Here is a 26,366-nt window from a genome sequence, read left to right on the forward strand (position 1 = left end):
GCAGGAACCGGAGCTAGCTCCGATCCCTGCCATTAACCCCTTCGATGCAGCAATCGAAAGCGATTGCTGCATCGTAGCGGTTACAAGCAGATCGCCAGCCCTGACAGGCAATCGGGACTGGCGACTGCTGTTATGGCAACAGGAGACACAATGGTCTCCTGCTCTGCCATTACGGAAGCCGATTTAGGCCCCGCCGGGAGGCGAAGCCTAAACGGCTTGCTGTCAGTGAATGACTGACAGATCTAATACATTGCACTACATAGGTAGTGCAATGTATTAGAAAAAAAAAAATCTGACCGTTGGACCTTCAAGTCCCCTAGTGGGACTTGAGAAAAAGTGTAAAAAAAGTATAAAAAAGTGCAAAAAATAAAAGTTTGAAAACAATAAAAGTTTCAAGTAATCAAATAACACACAATCCCCCTTTTACTCTTATCAAGTCCTTTATTATTGAAAAATAATAATAAACCATATGTATTTGGTATCGCCACGACCGTAACGACCGGAGGTATCAAAATATTATATTATTTATTGCACGCGGTGAACAGCGTAAAAAAAACCCGTAAAAAACGTTACCAGAGTTTCTGTTTTTTAGTCACTTTGCCCTACAAATATTACAATAAAAAGTGATCAAAAAGTCGCACGTATCCAAAAATGGTACCTATAAAAACTATAGCTCGTCCCGCAAAAAACAAGCCCTCATACAACTCCGTCGACAAAAAAATTAAAACGTTATGGTTCTCACAACTTGGCGACAGAAAAAATACATTCTTTTTACAAAAGTAATTTTATTGTGCAAAAAGTTGTAAAACATAAAAAAGTTCTATAAATTAGGTATCGCCGGAATCGTACTGACCCGCAGAATAAAGGTAACATGTAGTTTATAATGCGTGGTGAACTCTGTATAAAAAAAAAAACCAAAAAAAGCTGTGCCAGAATTGCGTTTTTTGGTTTACCTGGCATCCCAAAAAATAGGATAAAAGGTGATCAAAAAGTCACATGTACCCCAAAATGGTACCAATAATAACTACAGCTCGTCCCACAACAAACCAGCCCTCATACCGCTACGTCTATGAAAAATAAAATTAGTTATGGCTCCAATAAGTCAGGAAATAAAAAAATATGCAGTTGTGCCCGAGGAGAACATTTCTTCTGTTTCAAGAGGCGATTTATCAAGGACCTAAAATTAGGGAACCAGGAAGGGAGGGCCCAATCATATCCGATGGAAGCGACGGTGCCCGTATTATACCAGGATAATACTTTCCCAGCAAAATTCCCCAAACTACAAAGGCGCGGAGTGTGGACCAAAAGGGGGATAAGAAATGACACCATTTATCAGTGCGACACCGGCCTGTGCAGAAAGGATTGCTTCACAGCGTAACACACATCTATGGATTATTTTTATTTTTTTATACCACCTGACTATGCCCCTTATATACTCCGCCCCGCTTACATGTACCCCCACATTATAAAACACCAGCAATACTCAAACAAATATAGTACCAAGCAAAATCCGCTCTCCAAAAGCCAAATGGTGCTCCCTCGGCCCTGAACCCTACAGCGTGCCCAAACAGCAGTTTCCTTCAACATATATGGCACCGTCATACCCGTGAGAACCCTTTTAACAATTTTTGTGGTGTGTGTCTCCAGCGTCATAAGCTGGGCATGACATATTTGCCACTGAATGGCATATCTAGGGAAAAATATAAATTTTTAATTTGCACCATCCGCAGCGCATTCATTTATGGAAAAGACCTGTGGGGTGAAAATGCTCACTACACCCCTTAATAAATGCCTTGAGGGGTGCAGTTCCATAATGGGGTCACTTATCAGGGGTTTCTTTTTATTATTTCACATCTGAGCCTCTGCAGTTGTGAACCAATACTTTGTAAATCGCCAAATTAGGCCTCCACTCCGCATGGTACTCTTCACTTCTGAGCCCTGTCATATGTCCAGACAAAAGATTAGGGCCACATGTAGGGTGTTTCTAAAACCGGGAAACACCACATAATAATTAGAGAGCTGTCTTGTTATGGTGGCACAAGCCGGGCACCACATATTGGCATATCTATGGAAAAAAATCCCATTTTCACTCTGCAACATTGAGCGCACACTAATTTCTACAAAACACCTGCAGGGTTAAAATGCTTACTACACCCCTTGGTAAATGCATTGAGGGGTGTAGTTTACAAAATGGGGTCACTTCTGGGGGGTTTCCACTGTTTTGGGCCCACAGGTGCCCAGAAACCAATCCAGCAACATCTGCACTCCAAATGGCGGTCCTTCCCTTCTGAGCCCTGCCGTTTGCCCAAACAGCAGTTTATGACCACATATGGGGTATTGCCGTACTCGGGAGAAATAGCTTTACAAATGTTGGGTTCTTTTTTTCCTTTATTTGTTGAGAAAATGAAAAAATTTGCGCTAAAGCTACGTCTTATTGAAGAAAAAGGACTGTTTTTATTTTCACTGCCTAATTCTAATAAATTCTATGAAACATCTGTGGGGTCAAAATGCTCACTACACCCCTAGATGCATTCTTCAAGAGGTGTAGTTTCCTAAATGGAGTCCCTTTTTGGGCGTTTTCATTGTTTTGTCCCCTCAGGGGCTTTGCAAATGTGACATGGCCTCCGCAAACCATTCCTGCTAAATGTGATCTCAAAAAGTCAAATAGTGCTGTTTCCCTTCTAGGCCCTGCCGTGTGTCCAAACAGCCGTTTATTACCACATGTGGGGTATTGTTTTACTCGGGAGAAATTGCTTTACAAATTTTGTGGTGCTTTTTCTCCTTTAGTCCTTCTGGAAATGAGAAAAAATTAGCTAAACCTACATTTTCTTTGAAAAAATGTAGATTTTCATTTTCACAGCCTACTTGCAAAAATTTCTGCAAAAAACCTGTGGGGTCAAAATGCTCACTATACCCCTAGATAATTTCCTCAAGGGGTATAGTTTCCAAAATGGGGTCACTTGTTTGGGGTTTTCACTGTTTTGTCCCCTCAGGGGCTTTGTAAATGTGACATGGCCTCCGCAAACCATTCCTGCTAAATGTGAACTCCAAAAGCCAAATGGCGCTCTTTCCCTTCTCAGCCACGCCGTGTCTCCAAACAACCGTTTATTACCACATGTGAGGTATTGTTTTACTCGGGAGAAATTGCTTTACAAATTTTGCGGTGCTTTTTCTCCTTTAGTCCTTGTGGAAATGAGAAAAAAAATCGCTAAACCTACATTTTCTTTGAAGAAATGTTGATTTTAATTTTCACGGCCTACTTCCAATAATTTCTGTAAAAAACCTGTGCGGTGAAAATGCTCACTACACCCCTAGATAATTTCCTTGAGGTGTCTAGTTTCCCAGATGGGGTCACTTTTGGGGGATTTTGACTGTTTTGGCACCGCAAGAGCCCTTCAAACCTGACATGGTGCCTAAAATTTATTCTAACAAAAATAAGGCCCCAAAATCCACTAGGTGCTCCTTTGCTTCTGAGGCCGGTGTTTCAGTCCAGTAGCACGCTACGGCCACATGTGGGATATTTCCTAAAACTGCAAAAACTGGGCAACAAATATTGAGTTGCATTTCTCTGGTAAAACCTTCTGTGTTATAAAAAAAATTGTATTAAAAATGTATTTCTGCAGAAAAATATGAAATTTGTAAATTTCACCTCTACTTTGCTTTAATTCCTGTGAAATGTTTAAAGGGTTAAGACATTTTCTAAATGCTGTTTTGAATACTTTGAGGGGTGAAGTTTTTAAAATGGGGTGACTTTTTTGGGGTTTCTAATATATAAGGCCCTCAAAACCACTTCACAACTGAACTGGCCCCTGTAAAAATAGCCTTTTGAAATTTTCTTGAAAATGTGAGAAATTGCTGCTAAAGTTCTAAGCCTTGTGAGGTCATAGAAAAATAAAAGGATGTTCAAAAAACGATGCCAATCTAAAGTAGACATATGGGGGATGTTAATTAGCAACAATTTTGTGTATTATAACTGCCTGTCTTACAAGCAGATACATTTAAATTGAGAAAAATGCTAATTTTTGCAATTTTTCGCTAAATTTTGGTGTTTTTCACAATTAAATACTGAACATATCGAGCAAATTTTGCCAGTAACATAAAGTCCAATGTGTCACGAGAAAACAATCTCAGAATCGCTTGGATAGGTGAAAGCATTCCGGAGTTATTACCACATAAAGTGACACATGTCAGATTTGAAAAATGAGGCTCTGTCAGGAAGGTCAAAAGTGGCTAAAGAGGGAAGGGGTTAACAGGAATGTATACAAAATAAAAACAAGCATTCCTGTGTTTTGTAATGAAAAGAAGTGCAGCAGAGATTGTCAAATATGAAGCATCGCTACATTATTCCTAAATATTCACAGTTTAAGTGGAGTGGGGTTGACAATCTGCTGCTATTATAGTCATTGTGGTTCAGGTACGGGGGTCAGCTGCTGGTCCCATGTGTGCTGAGGTTCCTGTTTACATACATAAATGGTCTGCCCCCCATTACAGCACAGGGATCATACATTTTATGAATACTAAAAAGGTGAGATTGCACATCCATCGAAGACGGGAGATGACTTAAAAGAGGATCTTGTGGTAATCATCTCGATAACTGTACAGAATAAGTACCGGCACTCTGAGAAGAAAGAACATATGAGGGGGTAAGTACAACATTCACACTAAGGGCACATATATGTATCTGTGTTATGATGTAGTGCAGATGCAGGTAAAGGATAATTTTATTTCCATCTTTCTGCCCCTCCCCCAAAAAAAAAATCTATTCGGAAAGGGGTAAGGTACACCCTTATGGTAACCATTATAATGCCCATATATAGGGTCTGGCAGCCATCTTTAGAGACTGCATTATTTTACAGAAATCTGACTGGACACACTATGGCATTGTGCTGGTCATCAAGCAGCTGTTACCAGTTTACAACACTTAATGTGGCCCTTCTAAGGTTCCATTCACACATGGTGGCTGGAAGTGCATGGAACACTGCATGTGTTGTTGCAATAATTTGGTATGTGCTTCAATGGGGTTCTAGCTGCACCTCAACCACCACATGTGAATGGACCCTAGAGGGAATTACATCACACAAGACTAAATTGCTAGTAAATAAATACTTATATATGTAGACATCTGTATCCAAAAAATAACTGATGGCACAAATTTGTACCCAAGGGTAAGTCCACACGTAGCATAAAAGCTGTGGATGCGATTTTTGTGGCCAAATCACAGCTTTTCCGCTGCAAAAAAAATCAACTCAGAAACATTCTTTGCTCCTGCATCCAGACCGGGCTGCAGGAGGTCAGGGGGACGGATCCCCGAGACTACGGGTACGTATTTTTTATTGTTTGTTTTCTCTTACCTGCTGTTTTCCACAGCGGACAAACAAACACCAATATTTGTTTTTTCAACCGAAATTCCCTGCGGGGACCAGGGAGGATACGCTGTGTACTTTTAGACTGCCTAGGTGAATTTGCTGTGGAGTTTTCTACAGTGTATCCAACACATGTGAACATACCCAAAGAGTACTTACCGCTTCTCAATCTTTATAGTATAAATTTCGTCAAAGATTTGCTTTAGGTATCGCTGTTTTGGCAATTTAGACATGAGCTGCTTCACCGATGCATTAAAAGTTTGTTCATCTCCAAACTACAAAGGAAGCAGATGTAATAAAACTGACTCGTGCATCAAATCAGAAATGTCATTTATAGATCAAAAATAGGCCAATAATGTCTTTAATTTAGGGGGATCCTTTACCGTCCTAGGCCACACTCACATGTCTATTACACATCAGTAGTTGTAACTCAACCAGGAATAGAGAATAAAAAGTGGAAGAAGTTTTTACAATTGAAAGACTTTCATGTCTTCCGTGTTTTGGTCTTACTTCTAGTTTTGGCAAACGGATATGGATGCAAAATATTGACTTAAGCCAAATACACACGTTGCATATTTTAACAGCTGCAGCATGTCAATATATCTCGCATTTTCGCTTGTAAATTGTATCCGACTAGTCTTAAGAAAAAAACAAAAACACCAAAATCCATACCTATTTGTGCTTCACAAAACGCACAATTAGGTGCAGATTTACTGCACCAAAGTCTGCAACGTTTACATGTAGCCTAAAAGACAAGTGTGAATGAGGCCTTAAAGCCGATCGCTCCCCTCAATATTACAGTGGCAGGTCCATTCTTCTATTAGCCAAACGGCACAAAAAAAAATTTCTGTGCTGTTTTGCCTAATAGGAGCGATCAAAGAATATAATGGACTTTTATAGTTATGGGTTCTGTACATTCATGAGCAGACTCCCTATTGACGTGATTGACGGGCTGTTGTGTATGCCGATACACAGCAGCATGTCAATCACCGCTGAGAGGGGCGGGGCAGCTGTCTGCTGGAAGTTAAACCTGGAGCGATCAGCTGATCGCTTATGGGGCTGCATTCTGAAAGGGGTTGTTTCTAATGAGACAACCCTTTTAAAGGAGTTTCCCGGAAATTATATTGATGGTCTAAAATTATCTAACCCCTACAAATAGATCTAATGGACCCTTCACTACAGTATGATTAAAAGCATCGCTTTTTTGCCAATGCAGGTGTTTTTGGTAATGCAATTCAGCTCCCCTTCACTTAAATGAAGCTGAGCTGCAGTACCAGACACAGCCACATGGACATCGCTGTGTGTACTGCAGGCTAGGGTTTGCAGAACTCAAATGATTAGGTTGTCAATGTTAAATCGTGGGAAAGGCATTTTAATTATGGTATGATGTCCCTGGTATGCATTGCATTTCCTTAGTGTGAAGAACTAATCAATTACAAGAGCAACGGTCCTCTGTCAGTGTAGGCAGTTTCTCTACCCAGTGCGCCCCCAAATTATACAGCAGCAGCTACTGGACATAGAGAAGCAGACAGACAGTCAAGTGATGGTTCTGCTTGGTGGCCACACAGGGAAATCGCATCAATTTTTTTTTACTGTGTAAACCCCCACTTAATAAGGCTATGGTTCTTCCCTCCATTTACCCAAGAGAGGAGACATCAGTTGTCCTTTTTGGATCCCCTCCTGTGTTTGGCTCATAAAACTGCATGTGTGATTCTAGCCTTAAAAAGCTTTTTTTTTTTTTTTTTCTTACAGAATTACCTCGGGATTACTTACTTCCAATGATAATAAACTTTGGATTGCTTCTTTTGGTAGATCAACCTACAAGAATAAAATTAATACAATAATTAATGGTCTTGCAAATAGAAATACTTGATAATACTTAGGGATTATATACACCCGACAGCCCCTTTACTGCCTATCCATATGGCATATTAAGGTATATGGATGTAATAGAGGGCACTCTTGACTCAAAGAGTGTCTCTCCCTTCTTTCTGAAAGACTAGGCCTTGTGTACACAACAGTGATATAGATCCAATAGTGACAGATATAACCATGGCCGGCCTTAGATATGTTCGACCAGTGCGGTCGCACAGGGCACCAGCCGCCACACGGCAAGAGGGGCGCCAGCGGGTGTGTGTATCCCCGCGCCGTTACAACTACCAGCGGGGATACACACACTAACTGCAGTCGCACCTGGGCGCTTCTTCACTTAGTGGCTACTAGCGGTGACCCCGGGCATGAGGGCGGTGGCGCCGCTAGCAGCTGCTGTGGCTGCTATAGCGGTAGAGACGGCACTATAGCAGAGCAGGGAGATATCTCCCTGCTCTGCTGTCTACTAGCGCCACTGCAGCTCCCTACAGCTACATATATGGACAGAGGCATCAAGCAGCGCTCCAGGACCGGAATCCCCGGCCACACAGGGATTCCGCTCCTTCAGGGAGCTACAGTGGCGCTATCTATACTGGAAGGGGGGTTGCTATCTACAGGAGGGCACTATAGCAGAGCAGGGAGGTATCTCCCTACTCTGCTGTCTACTAGCGCCACAGCAGCTCCCTGAAGGAGCGGAATCCCCGTGTGGCCGTGGATTCCGCTCCTGGAACGCTGCTTGATGTTTCTGTCCATATGGACAGTGACATCAGGGGAACTAATGAAGCGGAATCCCCGGTCAGAGCATTGCAGACTCTATGACCGGGGATTCCACTCCAGGAGTTTTCCCTGATGTCACTGTCCATATATGGACAGAGGCATCAAGCAGCACTCCAGGACCGGAATCCCCAGCCACACGGGGATTCCGCTCCTTCAGGGAGCTACGGTGACGCTATCTTTACTGGAAGGAGGGGGGGGGATTGCTATCTACAGGGGGGCTGTGGCACTACCTACAAAGGACAACTGTGCAGGAGCACACAAAATACCCAGCTTTCCCGGGTATAAAAAAAAAAAGTGTGGAAATAAACTTAGATATAACTTATTTCATCTAGCTAAAAGGATTAATCCTTTACTCAGACTAAATAAAAGTTATAACTTAGTTTATTTCCACACATTTATTTGATAGCTGGGAAAGCTGGGTATTTTGTGTGCTCCTGCACAGTTGTCCTTTTTTGAATGCCCGCCAGCTATCGGTCATTTCGTAGTCCTTGCACTATCTACAAGGGGGCTGTGGGCAGTGCGACACTCCATACCAGGGGTCTTTTGCGACACTCCCTACCAGGGGTCTTTTGCGACACTCCCTACCAGGGGTCTTTTGCGACACTCCCTACCAGGGGTCTTTTGCGACACTCCCTACCAGGGGTCTTTTGCGACACTCCCTACCAGGGGTCTTTTGCGACACTCCCTACCAGGGGTCTTTTGCGACACTCCCTACCAGGGGTCTTTTGCGACACTCCCTACCAGGGGTCTTTTGCGACACTCCCTACCAGGGGTCTTTTTACTGAGTGGTGGGCTGATGGTCATTTTGCTGTGAGTGGGGGGCTGATGGTCTTCAAGTGGTTTCCACCTCCGACCTCCTATTGAAATTAATAGGAGGCAGAAGATACCTGCGGCGCCCGTTTGGAGCTTTTTTTTCCTGCGTCTTTTGCATTCGCTTCAACAGCTTAAGAAAAAACACAAAAAAAAGGTCACCCAACGCTGTCAGTTCCTGAAGGAATTTTGAGGCAGATTTTTTTTGCCTTACAAAAAACGTGTGTGAACATGCCCTACGAGTGGAGTGCTTGTTCTTAGCAGTTTTTGAGAAAAAACAATTTTTGGTAGGGGGGCCCTGAGGAAATTGTTTTTCCAGTGCTGCCTCGAGTCCGAAAAGGTTGGGAAACTCTGTACTAGGGTCCAGTCATGGAGCAGCTCAGTTCGTCATGGGAACGGGGCCTAGGTGAGTACAATTTTTGTTTTTGTTTGGGGGCACTGTCTACAAGGGGGAGGTGCGGGGACTGTATGGCACGATCTACAACGGGGAGGTGGGGGATTGAATGGCACTGTCTACAAGGGGGAGGTGTGGGGGGCTGTATGGCACGATCTACAAGGAGGAGGTGGGGGATTATGGGACTGTCTACAGGGAGGCTATATGGCAAAATCTACAGGGGGGCACTATACTGTGTGGGGGCCACTAAGCGGACATTATACTGCGTAGGGGTACTACAGGGGGCATAATACTGTGGGCACAATTAGAGGACAAAATACTGTGTCCTTGAAGGGGTTGTAATATATTATTAAATATAATTTTTTTATGGGGCATTTTTTTTTTTATGATGGGGTGGGGCGCCGAAAGATCATTTCGCACAGGGCGCCATCTATCCTAGGGCCGGCCCTGGATATAACCTACGAGGCTGGGAAAAAATGAGATAATGAAATCAATGGTGAATGAAACGGAAAACTCTGGTTTCTGTCTGTGTCCGTTCAGGGTCCCGTTCTGACGGAGAGCTCAGACGGAACGTCAGTATGGGACCCCAACGCAGATGTGAACAAAGCCTAAATTGTGCGTTTCTGCTGTGCATATATCTGTGGAAACGCAATGCAGCTGCGGTTTTAACGGCAAAATCGCTAAAACTGTTACTACAACAGATTTTATGTTTCTGACGCAAATATATGGGTAAAAAAAACCGCAGCATCTCCGCTCAGAATCCGCAGCATAAATTGACATGCTGTGGATTATAAAGCCGCACCGCAGCTGAATTTTCGCATGAATGGTGTGGATTTTAGCCGCATGATGGGCATGAGATTTGTTCAATCATCCTCCACTATGCTGCCACTGTAAACACTGTGGATTTTCCGCACATTAACCCATTCATCCCCATAATATCTGGCCCATAGGAACACACCCTTAGATATATATTCTCTCCTAGTAGTATGCCTACAGGTCCAGAAACCGGCTGTATGTAAAACCAGAGCATCCATCTCAGTTGCTTACCAAGGGATTACTTGTTTGGGCTCCACAACTACTAAAAGTGTCTCTAGTCTATAGGAAATATGTGGCTGTAGTGATACAACTTCTATTGCTCACACGCCAACTCATTACCAACCAGTTGCCATATAGACCCAGTGTACAGTATTGGCTGTGGCATGTAATCCCTCCTGACCAATCAGCTGAGAGGTATGCACTCCTAAAAGAAAATAGTTCACGCTTCAGTAACTGTACACATGCCAAAGTGTTTACTTACTGCCAAAATTTCAATCTCTGTATTTCTTTGTTGGAAGTTTGTGATAGATGCTTGAAGTTTTGAAAGGACCTATAAAAGAGAAGCATTAAATACTGTGTGAACAATGCCTAAAATGCTCTTATGTGAAGTAGAAGCATGCATTAACCCCTTCCTGCCGCAGCCAGTTTTTGGCAATCAATTTTTCGTATTCGCCTCCCAAGAGCCATAACTTTTTTTTATCTTCCTGTGGATGCAGCCATATGAGGGCTTGTTTTTTGCAGGACTAGTTATATTTCCTAATAACACAATATTGGAGTATATATAACTTAATGATTAACTTTTATTAACTCTTTTTGGATGGGAATGGAAAAAGAAAAAAAAGAGCAATTCCGCCATGGTTTCTTTTGTGTTTTAAAACGTATGCAGTTCATCGTGCGTCATAAATAACATGTTAGCATGATTACAGCAATACCAAATAGGTTTTAGTTTTCTTTTCTCTTACTGCTTTTATACAAGAACAGTAGATTTCATGGAAAAATAATAGTTTGTATGTCGCCGCAGTCCAAGAGCCATAATTGTCATTTCTCAGTCGATGTAGTTGTATGTGAGCTCGTTTTTGGGACGAGTCGTTCCTTTTTTTTTTTTTTTTGAAGGCTTTATTTTCAAGTCTTTTGTAGTACAAAAAGTCAAACAATACAAAACAGAAGGCATGAGACAGGCTGAAAGGCATCAATACAGCAAATAGAATGGCAATCCACAACAGATACAATGCATATGAAGGATATATAGAAAGTTACCATCGTTTAATGCCCAGCACGTCAGAACTGACATTCACACACGTTCATCCCAGTGCTCCGATCTTCCCACCCCCCAAATTTCCGCCGCCCGTGCCAGTAACATCTAAACTGCGGTTTCTGAAATCTCCAACCACCCGGACCGGGTCTTACCAAATTTATCTGGACATTGTCTGCTAATATACATTTTTAATAGAGCCATTTTGGGGTTCATAGAAAATTTATTCATTTTTTTTTCTTTTTATTTAAAACGCAGGTAATATGTACCACCACCAAAAAAAAATATGTCAACTTTTGTCCTGTTGCGTGTTTTGTTTGTTTTTTTTAATCACTTTTACAAAATAAAACCACTTCATAGGAAAAAAAAAAAAATCTACGATGCTTTGTTTTACTGACAGGCAATCTACTTTGCTGTGGTTTTGTCATGGTGTAACAGGCATACAGCCATGGCAGGCCTGGGGCCTTTGTTGGGCTTTTTTCACACTACCGTTCTAGTACGTTTGTTATCTCTTCCTCCGACGGAGGAGTCCAAACGGAAAGCAATCGATTTAAACAAAACAATTACCATTGCAATCAGATGCTTTCCGTTTGCCTCAGTTCGCTAGGTTTCGTTTTTTTTTTACGGAAGTAAAAGTGCAGTCTGCAGGAAGAGAGCTGAACGTACTATAACGGTAGTGTGAACTTTGCCTCTCCAGCTGGGTGAATAAAGGCTATCAGCACCCCACGTGTAGCGGTGTGACAGAGGGAGCCCCCTTCAGATATCTAACCACCTAGATGCTATTAAATACGGCATCTTAAAAGTTAAAGAGCCGGGATCGGAGGTAACGTGATGTCTTGCAGTGTATGTCCCTTTTACTGAGCAACGTCCAGATAGTGGGACAAAAATTATTACGCTATTAAATGGCCATTTGTGCCGTCACTCCGCCTAAAAGGAGTCAAAAGCCACTTTTTTTTTTATAAATAAATAGCAGTTTATAGGACACTTTTACTGCACTTTTAGGCTCGTTTAACATTGTGCATTTAAAAAGAAAAAAGGCATGTTAAAAATGTCACATAGCAAAGTGTTTTTACAAAAAGTGTTTCAGCTGTGAGTCCACAGTATCACCAATAAATGTAAATGCTTTGTGAAAATTGTGTTTTTTTTTGATTTTTTAAATCCAGCCTCAAAGCGGAGACCCGTACATCTGCTCCAATGTCCCTTTATAGGTGATGAGTATTCATTAATCTATTACCTGCGCCTTCTCTCTAATGACTCCTGCACACGACAGTGCGCCTCGGCCGGGTCCCTTCAGTGATCCGTGGAAAGATAGGACATGTCCTATCTTTCCACAGATCGGAGAATCGGGTCAGTTTTCACGGACCCGATTCACCCAATAAAGTGAACGGGTCTGTGAAAACTATAGGGTGCCACTCGGGTGTCGTGAAAAGTGGCCTAAGTCGCACTCGGTCGTGTGCAACTGCACTAAGGCTGGGTTCACACGGTGAGTTTTTGTTGCCTTTTTAACATGCATTTTTTTGTTTTGGTAGATAAACTATTTCCTGTCTGTTAAAAAAAACACGCATTGTGTGAATCCAGACTTGGGATAAGTTTACATGACCGTATTTTCATTTACACTCTGTTCCGTCATAGGAGCAGAACAATGAAAATGACGGAGTGCCAGACCCTACTTGAAGAATAAAGTTTGTTAATACCTTAAGATGTATAATAATAATAATAATAATAATAATAAATAAATAAATAAAAAGAAAAACCGCTGGTAGATTTTTTTTCTCCATCCCCCACCTCCAAAAAAAAACAACCTAAATTATGAAAAATGTATGGATATTTCTATGTAACCCAAAATGATGGCATTTCGCTTTAATGGAGCTGAACTACAATACCAGATGCAACACATGGACAGGTGTGACGCGGTTTTTGGAAGAAAGTAGTCAGTTTTTCTAACCCCCTTAAGGTGTTCGTTTTAGTATTTGTTTCTAACAACTAAAGTCAATGGCAGTATTGTATTGTATTGGCATACAAATGAAAAAAAAAAAAAATACGTATACACCCCTGTGGAAACTGTAATAGCAGCCATATCATTTGTCTATTTCCCAAAAAACAGGCATTTCAGTAAACCGGGTGCATAAAATATTTACCTTGACAAAAAATGTCAACTCAGTGACACTAGTAATTTTTTCCTTGCTCTATCAGCTCTTCACATATCTTACCATCGTGACCCCACTGTTCACATAATAATCCATGTAAATAATCAGAAAATCCCATCAAAGCAGTGAAAGTGGCCAACATTGCTTTTTCCAGCACACACAGATGTAACATCGCTTCTATGCGAAGCATCAAATTTGAAGTATAGAAAAACATTTTGTTTCGGGAACAATCTCCAGTTACCTGAGTTTCATAACGTCGTCTTACACTGGCAGGTAACCTTTCTGGGGCAACAACACTGACGCTTGGGATTACAGCGCTGCTGTGCGGCTCACACTGGCCTGTCAAATAAAATATAATGTAACAAGTTAAAACATATACACCGCAATCTGGAAAAAAAGAAAAAGGATCACCAGTCACATCTGGTAAAACAGAAAAAAAAACTGTTAAAAATCAGGAAATAAAATAATAAATATTCTTCAAACAATGACGTTTAGGCTGTGCTCACATCTGTTCCCAAAATAGTGCATTCCGGTAAAATGACTGACACCATGACGGAAAAACCGACGCCCCCCATTACAGTCAATGGGGTCTGTCGGGCACCGTTAGTGTCTGTCTTTGCAGTTATTTTCATTGTTCTGCTCCCATGACGGAGTAGAACAATGGGTGTGAACAGAGTCTAACTCCCACAATGCTTCAGGATGGCACACATTTCAAGAGAATATGCCTGCTCCTGACAATCTGGTACAAAACGGTACCAATCTGGAGACATTTCTACTGGTACCACTGGAAGTAAAAAATGAATGTTCCTGCTAAACAACAACAAGCAGAGATCTTGAAAACTGAGGAATACAGACAGTATATAGGAAAATTGTATAGCTTTTCAATATTCAAAACAATAACATTTACTGAAACCGGACAAACCCTTTAAATAGATCAGAGACTGTTATAAGCAAGTATACAATATATGATATAGTCTGTTACAATCAGAAAGTCCTATCTGTACCAGGCAGAACTACTCCAGCAACCTAAGGGTTAAATTCCATGGCAATAAAGTAGTTTCAGGACTAAGGATGTTGGGCAGCGCCACTCATTTTACTGATAAAACAATGGACAAAGGAGCAAATGGCATGTGACCCAAATACAATCAAAATGAATCAGGAGGATGAACGAGCCCCATTGTCCTGAACAGACAGTAGATGGCATTCACCAAGAAAACTAATGTAATCCTATGCCAACATGCCAGGGAACAACCCGCTGCTGAGTACATATACCTAATAGGACTTATCCACATGGCACCAGCTCAGAACTTACTCTGTGTGCTTAAGAACGATCCCTTCAGATTCTGCCCGGCCAGACTGTCCAGCAATTCCCTAAAAAGAAGAAGAATTGTTACACAAAACCACAGCTCAGTCACTAGAATGCCACATTATTAGGACGGCCATATAGTATATGCAGCTTTTGTGTGTAAGTTCAGAGGAAGAGTTGACAAGTGTAAAACATTAGGATTTGGACTATTTGCAGTCGTTTTATACGTCGGATGCCGAATGTTAAACGATACTTTCCCAGCATTCCTGCACTTTTAACATTTCCAGTTTTGGAAGATACTGAATTTTCCTCTACCATGAATATCAATCCCAACATATATAAGGAGATTGTTTATTTATAATGTCATAAACACGTGGGAAAAGATCGCATTGGTGAAGTCTGATCTCGGATCACCGCCATTTAGAGAGCGATCACATTCTCAGAGATTTCGGTTACTGGAAACCAGACAAATTCTAAATTTGGCCATACACTAGAGATTTCCTGCCGACTATCTTTTCGTGATACAAATGACTTTTGGCAGCAAAACTTTATTAGCAGTGTTGGTTTTTTTTGGCCGTTATCGGGAGTAGTCCTTAGAAAGTCATTCATGCCAAATTACAGATCTGCATCCCATCAATAGAAGTCCAGACCAGGCCAAAGATCAAGGAAGATCTATCGAACCATCACAGGCCGACAATGAATGACAAGTCATTCAGAAAACCCCCACCTGAAATCATTATTGTATGACCGACTTAAACCAGAGGTCCCCAAACTTTTTTGTACCCTGTGAGCCACATTTGGAGTGAGTGATCGGGAGTCACAGTCAACTCAAAAATGCAAGACATAGTAAGAAAACATGAAATTGCAAATACTTGCATACAAACATTTCAGTATGACATTTGTCACAATTTGGGGTGGTAGGATAGTATATATGATCTTGTCAAGGTGCACGTTGTATTGTAGCCATTGCATACGATCAGAACGTATGGCCCCTATGGTTAGCTATACAACTGAAGGTTTTGAGCCACTGGCTGGGGACTACAGTAGGGTGGCGGGGTATAGCAAGTGCACAGAGTGCTCAATAGTATAACCCTTCTAGACAGAAATCACCCACTTTTGTGAACCAGGCCTTACAAACATTCACATGTGCACCTATTATTTCTCTCTTCTTGCCCTCTGTTTCGGAGCTTCTGTAACAGGTGATCCACAAGATCGGACTCTAGGATCCTCTTCTCTGTCTGACGATCCTTCTCAAATGCTTTCAGCTGTTAGGAGCCAAAGGAACCATTCGTGTTAATAACCAAATAAACTTAACGGAGCCTGTGAGGGAGAAGCTGAAGATGCGGCATAATTATGGAAAGTAACTAAAACTTTCCACGTAGTCAGCTGCATTATTTGGCGAGACACAAAGAAATTAGACAAGTGACATTGTACGACAAGAGCAACAGTAACATCTGTGTTCTTATGGGGAGTACAATTTTATTAAAACAATATAAAAGAATCAGTACCATCAAGCATATGTACAAAGAATAGCTAGCCAGTATAAGTTGTACAAAATGTAGTACCATATTAAGTCATGGCTGATACATTATTATAGTATCATTGCCTCAGAGAGAAAAGTCCCCAAAAGGGGAACAACAAGGTTCAAACAACTACAAAAAAAGGGGGGACGTGGGGACGTATATAGTGCCATTGATATAGGATTAAAAGGACATAGGCAGTATACCCTGATAACCATGGTGTGAGAAACTAAAGATTTAAAGAGGACCTGACACTTCTTCGGACATGTCTGTTTTAGTAAATACTAGTATTCCCCATAAAATAACCATTCTGATGCATCTTTTCGTAGAACTCTGCTTTGTACGGTTCCTCTGGTATTCCTCTTAGAAACTTCTGAATAAAGTGACCACTTGGTGTTACCAGTTGGAGGTGTGTCCCTACACACTCTGACAGTGTCCAATCAGTGCTCAGAGTCTCACACTAAGTAGGGACACGCCCCTTTTACAGGGGGACTAACAACACCAAGTTGTCAATTCATTCATACATATTTATGGTAAACAGCGGAACGGCACAACACCGTTCTAAGAAATTCTGCAGAATTCTGATTTTATGGGGATTACAATTAGTCACTAAGGCTCTGTTCACATCTGCACTGGAGGATCCGTTTGCAGCCTCAATAGTTTTTGCTGGACAAAATAGTGCAGCATGCAATGCTATTGTGTCCGGCAAAAAGACAGACACCACGTCAGAACCATTAAAGTCAATGGATTTTGTCAGGCGCGTTGGTGTCAGACAATAAAATGGATCCGGCGATTCTGGTTTTTCATTGTTCTGCTTCTATGACTGAGCAGACCAATGGACCATAACGCAGATGTGAACGAAGCCTAAAACAGACACGTCCGGAGAGCGGATAAGTCCTCTTTAAGGACTAGCAGTCCCTGATGTCGTATCAGGACTATCTGCCTTGAGTCCCCAAATTTAGGAAACTGATCAGGGCACTCAAGTCGTGTATGTGTTTGTGCATAGGTACATTCATTTTTTTTTAGGGGTGGGGGGTTCCAGTTAAAGAGTTTGTGCCATCAAAAGAAGTGGCAACATATAAACTCAATATATATTTTAGAGTAACTTTGTAAAGTATTGTTAATAAAAAAAAAAAAAAAGTGTTTCCCCGCAGAAATATGGTAATTATCTGCTTGTAATAGCACCCCCGGTGTTCAAATGTATAGTTCACTGCACGTCATTCTAGAGAATGTCAGACGTGCATGCACAGTAAAATACAGTTAAAGAAACATGCATATCTTTAAGGTTAGACATATACCTTACTTCTACATCTCAGAGTACACAGACTTCAAGCAGTAAGGGTTAAAGCCATTCGATAACCTCCTCACCAGTCCGTGCTGCTCTCCCCCTCATCGGTGACAGACATAAGAACTATCTTTCAGGACACGCAGTGAAGTGCTTATCTAATGGCTTTTTTCCCTCACGGCTTGCAGGCTGTACACCTCTTACTGCCCATGCTGGGCTTGCTCTCACTGATTCTTTCACGGATGAGAGTAGAAGCTGCATGTCTAAGGCTGTGATCACATCCGTGTTCCTTTCCGCTGAGGGATCCCGGCGGAGGTTTCCGTCCGGTTAACGCCTCAACGGAAAGGCAAACTGAAACCTCAGCTTCCCTTTCCCTCACCATTGAACTCAATGGTGACGGAAACCTAGCTAATAGTTTCCGTTTGTCACTGTTTTGATAGGATTCCGTTGTTCTTGACGGAACCATTAGCGCAGTCGACTGCTTTACTCTACCAATAATTTACAATATCTGAATACCAAGTATTACTTTATTTACCTTCATGTGACTTCCTTCTTTATCAGAGACAATAGCAGCAAAAGGAATCCCAGACAATCTGCAATGTTCCTGCAGCTCGTCCTGTGACTGAAGAAGTAAGAGGCGTATGAGGTAACTGGAATCAGAATTAACATTTTTACCCAAGACGCATTCTGCAGGGCTGACGAACACCAAGATGAATAGAAATATTTTACATGAGAAGGGCTGAATATATCACCGAGAGCAATAGAGCTGTGCCACGGCTGACTGGTGGCCATTTTACTGCGCAATATGGTAGTCAGAGAGGCCTCTTTTTGGCTGAGTGAAAGCAGAGGACCTCAATTTTATGGGGCAGTAAAATTATATTAATTTCTCTAAAAAAAGGATAGAAAAGCTAAAATATAAAGTTTAAAATAGGCCATAGGTTGTTCACCGCAAAAATAAGAAAATCTAGTCTGGAAAAGTCTGGTTAACGACGTTTATGGTTGCAGCAACCCAGCTTCTCCGGAAAATAGCTCAGATACTCATTGTCACCCGTGCGGATTATCGTAGGCACGCTGGAGTACGTTCTGACAGGATGGCCTCAGAGCAGCAAGGTTCACTCCACCTCGGTAACTGAGCGGAGTTAACAGCCCACTTGACAGTCACAGGACTACTTTGCACATCGGATGAGAAAACTAACGACACCAATATCTCAGGAACAATGGGAGCAAGAACAAAAAAAAAATGTCAGCTGCCATTTTTTTAGGCAGATGAGAGGTCCTCCTTCAATAACTTTTTTTTTTTCCTATTTAGGGGAAATATCATGGTCCGATTGGCATAGACTAGCAATACATGAATGATCATCTCACACTAGTGTAACATAATGGGTGCTACTTACCTCTGACCAATCATATATTATCTCAGCCGTAATGCCAGCAGTCCAGAGCTTCTGAATGATGCCAATAGCCCGATTGACAGACATCTGGCCAGCACTCACAAGCAGCAAGTCACAGCTACTCACCTGAAGAAAAATAAATAAATAAACAACCCTGCAGTCTACTTCTAAAAATAAATGTAGTAATTGAGGACATTGCTTCTACCAAAATCTAGTATTTACAATGTCATGAACTCAAAAGCCATCGCAACCTGAAATTAGGATATTTGGACATCATAAAGAGGGGTTCACCGGTTAGCCACCCCCTCTATAAGTCAGAGGGGGAGCTGCTAAGTAAGTGTGTCTTGCCCTTGTGGACAGCCCGTGCATCTTTAGAGAAGGGCTGTTTTCATAAGACAACCCCTTAAGGACACAGCCTATTTTTGCAAATCTGACATGTGTCACTTTATGTGGTAATAACTCCGGAATACTTTTACCTATCCAAGCGATTCTGAGATTGTTTTCTCGTGACATGTTGTACTTTATGATACTGAAAAAATTTCGTCGTTAAATTCAATATTTATTTGTAAAAAACACCAAAATTTAGAGAAAATTTGCAAAAATCTGCATTTTTCTAAATTGTAATGTGTCTGCTTGTAAAACAGATAGTTATACCACACAAAATATTTACTAGTTTACATTTCCCATATGTCTACTTTATGTTTGCATCATTTTTTGAACGTCCTTTTATTTTTCTAGGACCTTACAAGGCTTAGAACTTTAGCTGTTATTTCTCGCATTTTCAAGAAAATTTCAAAAGGCTATTTTTTCAGGGAGCAGTTCAGTTCTGAAGTGGCTTTGAGGGCCTTATATGTTAGAAACCCCCTATAAAACACCCCATTTTAAAAACTGCACCCCTCAAAGTATTCAAAACCACATTCAGATTTTTTTTTAACCCTTTAGGCATTTCACAGGAAATAAAGCAAAGTAGAGGTGAAATGTACAAATTTAATTTTTTTTTTACTAAATTAATTTGTAATACAGTTTTTTCTGTACCACAGAAGGTTTTACCCAAGAAATGCAACTCAATATTTATTGCCCAGATTCTGCAGTTTTTAGAAATATCCCACATGTGGCCCTAGTGCGGTAATGGACTGAAATACCGGCCTCAGAAGCAAGGGAGCACCTAGAGGATTTTGGGGCCTCTATTTTATTAGAATATATTTTAGGCACCATGTCAGGTTTGAAGAGGTTTTGTGGTGCCAAAACAGTGGAAACCCCCCAAAAGTGACCCCATTTTGGAAACTACACCCCTCGAGGAATTTTTCAAGAGGTATAGTTAGCATTTTTAGCCCACAGGTTTTTTGCTAAATTTATTGGAACTGGTCTGTGAAAATGAAAATCTACTTTTTTTCTGAAAAAACATACGATGTTTTAGATTTTACAAGGAATAAACGAGAAAAAGCACCCCAAAATTTGTAAAGCAATGTCTCCCGATTACTGCAATACCCCATATGTGGTAATAAACTGCTGTTTGGACCCACGGCAGGGCTCAGAAGGGAACGAGGGCCATTTGGATTTTGGAGCGCAGATTTTGCTGGAATGGTTTTCGGTGCCATGTCGTGTTTGCAAAGCCCTGGAGGGACCATAACAGTGGAAACTCCCCAAAAGTGACCCCATTTTGGAAACTACACCCCTCAAGGAATTTTTCTAGGGGTATAGTTAGCATTTTGACCCTACACGGTTTTTGCTGAACTTATGGGAATTATGCCGTGAAATTGAAAATCTAAATTTTTTCTAATAAAATGTAGTTTTAGCTCAGATTTTTTCATTTTTACAATAGATAAAGGAAAAAAAACACCCCAATATTTGTAAAGCAAACTCTTCTGAGCACAGCAATACCCCATATGTGGTAATAAACTGCTGTTTGGACACTCGGCAAGGCTTAGAAAGGACGGAGCGCCATTTGACTTTGAGCTCAAGTTTTGCTGGAATGGTTTGCGGCCCCATGTCACATTTGCAAAGCCACTGAGGGGCCAAAATAGTGCAAACTCGGCAAAAGTGACCCCATTTGGGAAACTATACCCCTCGTGGAATTTATCTAGCGGTATAGTGAGAATTTTGACCCCACAGTTTTTTTGCTGAATTATTGGAATTATGCAGTGAAAATGAAAATCTACATTCTTTCCACTAAAATGTTGAATTTTTTTCATTTTCACAAGGAATAAAGGAGAAAAAGCGCCCCAACAATTGTAAACCAATTTCTCCCGAGTACGGTAATACCCCACATGTGGTTATAAACTGCTGCTTGGATACACCACAGGGCTCAGAATGGCAGGAGTGCTACTTGGCATGTAGATTTTAGTTGATTGTTTTTTGGGCGCCATGTCGCATTTGCAGAGCCCCTGAGGTACCCGTACAGTAGAAACCCCTGAGATGACACTCCATTTTGGAAACTATACCCCTCAGGGTAATCATCTAGGGGTGTACTGAGCATTTTGATCCCACAGATGTTTCATAGATTGTATTAGAATGAGGCAGTATGAAAATGAAAAATTATTTTTTTTTCCCCAAAAATATGTAGTTTTGCACCCAATTTTTTTTCCACAAGGGGTAATATTAGAAAAAACCACACATAATTTGTTACCCAATTTCTCCCGAGTACGGCAATACCCCATGTGTGGCCCTAAACTGCTGTTTGGGCACATGGCAGAGCTCAAAATGGAAGGAGTGCCATGTGGCTTTTAGAGCACAGATTTTGCTGGACTGGTGTAGGGGCGCCATGTCGCATTTGCAGAGCGTTCTTAGGTACCAGAGTAGAGTGTAAAACCCTGAGAAGTGACCCCATTTTGTAAACTACACCCCTCAAGGCATTTATCATTTGCCTGGATGTATGACAGGGCTTAGGCGTGAAAGGCGCATGTGAGACCTATTTTGGTGATTTTCGCAGCATTAGCCCACAATGGCAGGACTCTGGGGTCAAATAGTAAAACAAACCCCAAGTAGTGACCCCCATTTTGGAAACTGCACCCCTGAAGGCATTTTATTAACGGGTGTAGTGAGCATTTTGACCACACAGGGTTTTTTTTTTCTATAATAAATGAATGCTCAGTGGATGGTGCAAAGTGAAAACTGCAAATTTCCACAGGTATGTGCCATTTTAGTGCACAATATTTTGTGCCCAGTTCATGCCACTGAAGACAAATACCTCAAACTGTTAAGCGGGTTCTCCCGGGTATGGCGATGCCATATATGTGGACGTAAACTGCCCGTTGGGCACGCTGTGGGGCTCAGTAGGGAGAGGCGCCATTTGGCTTTTGGAGCGCAGATTTTGCTTAGTGGCAGTTTTGTTTGGGGTTTTGCTGGTATTTCAGTTCATGATGTGGGGGCATATGTAATCTGTGCGGAGTACATCAGGGGCATAATAAGAGGGTGTAATAATGGGGTAAATAAATAATAATCTGCAGATGTGTGGCCGGTGTCGCACTGATAAATGGTGCCAGATCTTATCCGCTTTTGGACACTGCACATTTTGCATCGCCATATTCTGAGAGCCAGAACTTTTTTATTTTCACCACCGGAGCCGTGTGAGGGCTTATTTGTTGCGGGACAATCTGTCGTTTTCATTGGTACCATTTTGGGGTACATGCGATTTTTTTAATCACTTTGTATTTAATTTTTTTGGCAAGCAAGGTGACCAAAAACCTGCAATTCTGATGTTTTTTATAAAAAAAATTTACGCCGTTCGCCATGCGCTATTAATGACAATTTTACTTTATTCTGCCGGTCGGTACGATTACAGTGATACCAGATGTATATAGGTTCTCTTATGCTTTGAAGCGTCTGCACGATAAAATCACTTTTGTTTCAAATTTATTTTTTGTGTCACCAGATTCTGAGAGCCATAACTTTTTTATTTTTCCGTCAAAAAAGCTGTGGGCGGGCTTGTTTTTTGTGGGACGGGCTTCAGTTTTTAATGGTGTCATTTTGGGATACATGCAACTTTTAGATCCCTTTTTTTATTCTGTTTTGCGAGGGGTTGTGACTAACAAACAGCGATTCTGGAATCGTTTTTTATTAAAAAAAATTACGGTGTTCACCGTACGGGTAAAATAGCGTGATATTTTTATAGTTTGGGTCGTTACGGACGCGGTGATACCACATATGTGTACTTTTTTTAATGTTTTTCCTATAATAAAAGACTTATTATAGGAAAAAAGGCTGTTAGTGTTTTTTGCAACTTATTTTTTTCATGAAACTTATTTTTTTTTTAACTTTTTTACAACATTTTTATTAACTTGTTTTACCTTTTTTTTGTGTCCCACTAGGGAACTTGAAGGCATGAAGCCCTGATCGCTATTCTAATACACTGCACTACCTACATAGTGCAGTGTATTAGAGCTGTCAGCTATTCACGGACAGCAAGCCTATTAGGCTTCGCCTCTCGGCGGGGCCTAATAGGCTTCCGTACTAGGAAGCGATTGTTAGGCTACGGTTGCCATAGCAACCATCGGAACACCCGCGTGTGCCAATGGTTGTCATTAGCAACCATAGCGTGCGATCTAATCACTTAGATGCAGCGATAGCTGCATCTAAGGGGTTAATCGGCCGGATCGGAGCCTAGCTCCGGTCCTGGCCGTTAGAGCACGATGTCAGCTGTGACAAACAGCTGACACCCGCGCCCGTGGCAACCATCGTGGTTGCCGACAGGCTACAAGACACTTCGATACATCGATCGCGTTGATCGATGCATCGAAGGGGTTAATCGGCCGGATCGGAGCCTAGCTCCGGTCCTGGCCGTTGCAGAGGGGTGCCGGACGTCTGATTACTGGCGGTGATACCGCAGGCTCAAGCTGAGCCAGCGCCATCACATACCTTACGTCATGGAGCTGTGATTGGTCAGTCTGCTTTGACTGACCAATCACAGCAATCGCCGGCAGGGGACCGCTGTGAATGGTCCCCTGCCGTCTTACTGTGCCGGTCAACTGTCATAAACAGTTGACGGCACAGTTCTGTCACCTTGTCATTTGACAGGGTGACAGTTTTTAGCCAGGACGCACTGGTACGTCCCTGTGCCTTAAAGCACTTCAATGCAGGACGTACCAGTGCGTCCTGGTGCGCTAAGGGGTTAATAGTGTTTCATGGGGGGCTCTCCAGCCTTAGAATCCACTACATAAGCAGTTGCCCTAGTGGTATTAAAGTGAAGCCCTGTTTAGGATGCGATTCACACTTTACAACGTGGTATTACAGCTCCTTGTGACAGCCATATAGAACAATAACCTGCATCATATCAGGAGAATGAATGAAAAGTCTTCCCAAAAACAACCTTTACTAAAGTATTCCCTGCATTGCCCTGGAAGGACCTTGTTTTTAGAAATATATGGCTCTAAGGAGCTGCAATACAACAGCCGAGGAAGGTGCTCATTACAGCACCATATTAGCGATAATCTCCCTCAGAAACAATGCTGCTAGTGAAGAATATCTCGAATACCGCGTCTGATGAAGCACGGCAGCTATAATAGACGCAAGAAGTTTCAGCCAATTCTCAGTGTTCTTTTTGTTTTATAAAATCTCATTTAGCTCTAGAAGTATTTCAATAATAAACCACAGACCTGTTTTGGAACTTTAAAAAAAACAAACCCAAAAAAAAAAACAAAAAAAAAAAAACCTGTGTTTTCAGGTCCATGCTGCCATAACCACGAGCAGTATGAAATACAGACAAGTGCCTTCACTACACTGAACGAGGTTTAACTCGAAGGCCTCATGCCCACTTCAGTTTTTTTTTTTGTCAGGGTGCTATCCGTTGTTTTAACAGAACCGTGCAGCTGTTCCGTCAAAATAGGGCAGGTCCTACTCCTGTCCGTTTTTGATGTAAGTGTCTCAGCTTTTGCATTGATTTGGTTCGTGAAACAACGGACTGCACACGGAAGCCATACGTGTGCGGTCCGTGATTCACGGATCCATCATTAGCGGGCGTTCAACGGAAGTGTGCATGAGGCCTTAAGCATTGCGGCGTTTTAGAAAAAAAAGACAAAACACAAAAACATACTTTAAGGCCTCATGCACACAACCGTAAGGGATTTTACCATCCGCAAATACAGATCAGACAGCTACACATCTATAGATGTCCGCAATTGCAGAAGCGCCCATAGACTTCTATGGGTGAGCCCGTGCCGCAATTGCGGACAAGAAATGTTCTACATTTTGTATATCACTTCTACGGTGCGGACACACCTCAGTAAATATACAGAAAGGTGTCCGCGGCCAATAGAAATGAATGGGTCCGCAATTTCATCTGTAGTTACGGATGAAAACTATGGTCGTGTGAATGGGGCCTTAATGTGTGTAATTAGGTGTCGGACTCTGGGAGAAGTGTCTGATTGGCGGCCTCCCTCCGACATCTTCCTGCCTGGCTCAGCTTGATGACAGATCTCTCCTTATTTGTGTATAGTGTTATAATAAAATCTCTATTCATGCATATTATTTACAGCGACTACAAAGCTGGAGTTTCACTTAAAAAAAAACCACAAAAACATCAAAATGATAAAATATGGCTTTTTACGGATTCGGATTAGATAATATACAGCTCGTAAACTCGTGTGAATGAGAAAAGCTTTAGAATAACTTACATTTTCATCAGCACTGGAAAGTGCGGCAGAGATCTTGTCTATAGCGATGCTAACTCCGACAGCACAGGGCAGCGCTAAGGATCCGGTCTGCGGTCCTTTAAACTGTGAAATCTAAATACAGAACAAAGTTAATCTATAGACAAGGTCACAAAACGGCCATTGCCCACAACACAGAAGACTAAATTATTTGTAAGGATATCCAGAGATTTCCACCACAAACATTGCTTAAAACGCTGTAAACATGAAATAGATTTTATAGTATATCATAAAGTATAATTTGCATAAGAATAGCTCATATAGACTTCAATGTTCAATGTTATAACCCCTCAGTGGTGGACTAAAGCCGCCCAGCACTTTGAGAATAAGGAACTGTAGAGGTAGGAAATAGACTGGCACTGCCTTGCCCAAATCATGGCTCATTAGTTCCTTTGGGGCTAAGAGCCTATATACATCCAGGACTGTACAGCAGGAACGCTCAGGCGTTGGTCGCCTTGCCAAAGCATGACCACGCGGGAAACGGCTGTAGGCTAATTGCCACGCCCAGGATTTTAATAAGAGAAGATTTTGCTACAGTGGTGAGGGCCGCGGTTTTCTTGATTGAAATATACAATGTATGTTATAAGCGCTTATCATGACCTTAATAATAGTTTATGGGCGTGCAGAAGGCCTTGGCTAGTCACCCTCACCATACAAAAAAACAGGAGGTACTATGCTGATCATAATAAATCTATACCAGCAATTTATACAGCATCAATATATTATGCAGAGCTTTACATGGAAATGCACTTACAACAGTCCCTGTTCCCAGAGAAACTCAAAGTCTTATGC

General features: G+C 41.7%; 1 protein-coding gene across 1 annotated transcript in view; it reads right to left on the bottom strand.

The window, feature by feature from the left end:
• Positions 1–4,341: 4,341 nt before the first annotated feature.
• Positions 4,342–26,366, bottom strand: part of EIF2AK4 (eukaryotic translation initiation factor 2 alpha kinase 4) — an 86,997-nt gene continuing 64,972 nt past the window's right edge. The window contains exons 30-39 of the mRNA XM_075844824.1: positions 25,539–25,649; positions 18,934–19,056; positions 18,075–18,161; positions 15,887–15,999; positions 14,741–14,799; positions 13,670–13,767; positions 10,511–10,579; positions 7,137–7,181; positions 5,523–5,638; positions 4,342–4,618 (exon numbers count right to left, since the gene is read on the bottom strand). Coding sequence (XP_075700939.1) covers positions 4,561–4,618; positions 5,523–5,638; positions 7,137–7,181; positions 10,511–10,579; positions 13,670–13,767; positions 14,741–14,799; positions 15,887–15,999; positions 18,075–18,161; positions 18,934–19,056; positions 25,539–25,649 — 879 coding nt within the window. The 3' untranslated portion in view covers positions 4,342–4,560. The remainder of the gene's footprint in view (positions 4,619–5,522; positions 5,639–7,136; positions 7,182–10,510; positions 10,580–13,669; positions 13,768–14,740; positions 14,800–15,886; positions 16,000–18,074; positions 18,162–18,933; positions 19,057–25,538; positions 25,650–26,366) is intronic.

Source organism: Rhinoderma darwinii, chromosome 12 (assembly GCF_050947455.1).
Source record: "Rhinoderma darwinii isolate aRhiDar2 chromosome 12, aRhiDar2.hap1, whole genome shotgun sequence".
Classification (NCBI taxonomy): domain Eukaryota; kingdom Metazoa; phylum Chordata; class Amphibia; order Anura; family Rhinodermatidae; genus Rhinoderma; species Rhinoderma darwinii.